General features: G+C 42.8%; 1 protein-coding gene across 1 annotated transcript; it reads left to right on the top strand.

Moving 5' to 3' along the window:
- The first annotated feature begins 1,806 nt into the window (after positions 1–1,806).
- On the top strand, positions 1,807–2,163 carry LOC117921899 (protein FLX-like 1). Its single transcript, XM_034839845.1, has one exon. It carries the CDS (start codon positions 1,807–1,809, stop codon positions 2,161–2,163), a length of 357 nt encoding a protein of 118 aa, XP_034695736.1.
- Positions 2,164–3,204: the final 1,041 nt, after the last annotated feature.

Here is a 3,204-nt window from a genome sequence, read left to right as displayed (position 1 = left end):
TGCTCTTTTAGTCTGCTATACCATCTCCTGGCTTGATATTATGGTCGATCCACGTACAACAGTTCTGGTTTTCATTGTCATTGGGCTATTGTGTGTGGGTATTGTGGTCAATCCACCCACCTATGTGCTGAGTTTCACGCCGCTTCACGGGCTATCTCCAGGGAACCAATATATGTCAGCGACCACGTCGGGAAACACAACTTCCAGCGCCTGAAAACCCTCATCTTGCCTGATGGATCACTTCTGAGGAGTTTTAGGAGCATTCAACTGTCAAGGATGAGTTTTCAGTGTAATTGATGGTTTGCTGCCCGAATATTTGGGTCTTGAAGTTATGTGAAATGAATTGTCCAATTGAAGCTTGGAAGGCAATGCTAGAACTGCCATTATCTGCACTTTGAGCCCTGCATGAAGCCATGTTGAGTAAGCTAGAAGCATTCTGTCGTTTGCTAGCTGTACCAAAGAAGTCATTACAAAAGCACAGGTCAATGTGGTCATGTCTGATAAAGCCTTGGCAAAGCATTTGCAGAAATAATTGGCCAGATTAGAGAGTGAATTGAGAAGTCTAGTCCCCGTTTCCTCAACTTGTGATTATATAACGTTACTGAGAGAGAAAGATCTTCGGATTGACAAGACGGAGAAAGAGATAAGTGAGTTGACTAAGCAACGTGACGTTGTTGAATCTCGGGTTGAGGATTTGCTACAAACGATTGGAAGTGATCAGTCTTCAAGACAATGGACTGAATTCGTAATGATCCTAAAGCACAACGATGTCAACGACATGGTTTCTGAGGCTAGTATCATAGGCGGCATCCACCTAGGCTTGATAAAGATTTCTCTTCACTTGGAACTGAACTTGATATTGGAAGAGTTCCATCATCTGGGACGAGTATGGTTGTCCAGAGTTTGCCCATTGGTAATTCATCTTTGATTGGTGGGAAGGGATGAACTTCAGCTTTGGCAGAGGTGCCCATGATGGTTGGATGCAATAGCACGGGATCCTCATATGTTCAACAGACTATTGTTTTCTGCTCCGGCATCTGGGCTTCCAAATACTACAGCTTCCAGGGCCAAAATCAGCAACCTGGTAGATTTCGGCAAGGGCAGCAGCCTTCACAGCATTTTGAGGCCCTTGGGTATCCAAATTTCTACCATTCTCAGGCTGGGATCTTGCTGGAACATCAGCAACAAAACCTTAGAGATGGGTCCCTGAGTGGGTCCCAAGTCTCAAGCATGCTCAAGTCATCCAACAGTTGAGTCTATTCTTTTGAATATTTGAATGCATGGCATTTCTGACTGAGCAATGATATATTAATTTGTTGAGATAGACCCATTTCTCATGGACTCGACGTACAATATTGTGTGGATGAATAATGTGAAAGTAAATTGAAAGCTCATTGTGAAATTGGAGCAGAACTAGCTGATGCCCTGCGTGGCACAGCCGGCCAGCTTAGCAGCTTAATCAGTGTCATATCTGAAAATATTGGAATCACAGAAGAACAGGCAGTAGCTGTTGGGCTTTTATCTGATCTCCCAGAGAGGGATTTAAGGATTTAATTGATTCCCTACTGCGGCGATGTGATCTCGATTTGCATAATCAAGCCAGTGGTCCTCAAGATCCTGAAATTCTTGCAGTCATAGAAGAGCTTTTTCGCTGCATTACAGGCTTAGTTAAACAGGAAGATGCTATTGGGATAGGTTCTGGACGTCTTGTATAAGTTGACAAATATTTATCCGATGTCATTGAGGTCAATGCTGACGCCTTGTTGACTCTGAAAGGCAATGTGGTGATTGATAGCATGATGAAGCATGGGTGTGAAACATGACTTGCAACGAGCCAGAGCTGCCATTGAGTATGAGAAGAATGGATATGCAGAGAATTACCAGCATGGTCAGCTGATGGAGAATAACCTGATCTCAATGGCCAGGGAGTTGGAAAAACTTCGTGCAGAGTTTGCTAATGCTGATAAAGGAGCCAGTGCTGCTGCTTCTGGTGGGAATCCAGGTTATAGTGGAAACTATGGCGGCCCTGAAACTGGATATGCAGCAAATTCTTATCTTACAAACTATGGCATGAATCCGATACTGGCAAGCGCAGAAAGTTTTCCTCAATACGAACCTGGACCTGGTTCCTGGGGTGCATACAATAAACAGCAGCTCTCTTAGTCTTGGTGATGGTTATGTGGCATTGTTTGTTCGGATGCTTGGGCTAGATAATGATCCTCTTGATAGGGAATGGGCAGTAGTAGCATTATGGAAATGTTCACTTGGGGAAAAGACCTAAATATGCCGAGGGGAATCTGCCCCTCAGAGCGTCATGGTGGTGAGGTTCAATGCAACCTTTTCTGGGTTGCAAAAGGCGGAGAAACTACACAATGTGTATGCTGAAAATCAACATGGGAGAGCTGAGTTCCAGCAGATCAATCTCAATAATGGCAAAACAAGCAGCACCTTGGTATAATATTCAGCAGTCCATCTGATACTGATTGCAGCAGAAGTTCTTCAACGCTTCCAGAAATACATAGAAATCTTGTCACAGATAATCAATGGCACACCCTTCACACTGTTTGCTCGGATCTACTAAATTCCCCAGGGATTTGGGACACCCAGTGAGTTGGAATTCAGGTCTTTAAGGTTGGGATGTTAATGCAAGGGAAGGATGGTCGCTATGCTTCAGTTTTCCAGCAACATCAGCAGAGGATTGAGTTATTCATGCGCTCATGCTTGGGAAAAGGGTATTAGGGATATTCAGAAAACTCCGGGAGGTCTTCTTTACAGGCAGGAATGGAGTAACACTCAGTCAATGCTCAAGATACCTTGACTTTAGGATCCCACTCCGGTATGGTTTGCATGGCCTCGTTGAGGCCACGTGTCACCTTCATTTTCTTCCTCTTTGTTTTTTTAAAAATAGTTTTTCAAATCCCATTTTTTTTTTTTTTTTTAATTTTTCTAAACCCCATTTTTAAATGATTTCCCAAAATCCAACTTCTCAAATAATCTCAACTTCCTCATCTTCCATCTTTAGAGATTTTAGGTTTTAAAAGCCTCATTTTTAATCAAAGGTTGGTGCCATTCTTCCTTTGGGCATGCAATTTTCATTTCCCTTGTTTTAAACTGTTTTAAAATAAGCAAAAATCAAATTTTGTAATTCCTAGTGATGGAATTTACAGATTTGGTTCATGCAAAATAAACGGGCTTTGGTGGGGG

The sequence above is a fragment of the Vitis riparia genome, chromosome 9 (genome assembly GCF_004353265.1).
Source record: "Vitis riparia cultivar Riparia Gloire de Montpellier isolate 1030 chromosome 9, EGFV_Vit.rip_1.0, whole genome shotgun sequence".
NCBI lineage: Eukaryota > Viridiplantae > Streptophyta > Magnoliopsida > Vitales > Vitaceae > Vitis > Vitis riparia.
This window is presented reverse-complemented; position numbering and strand designations above follow the sequence as displayed.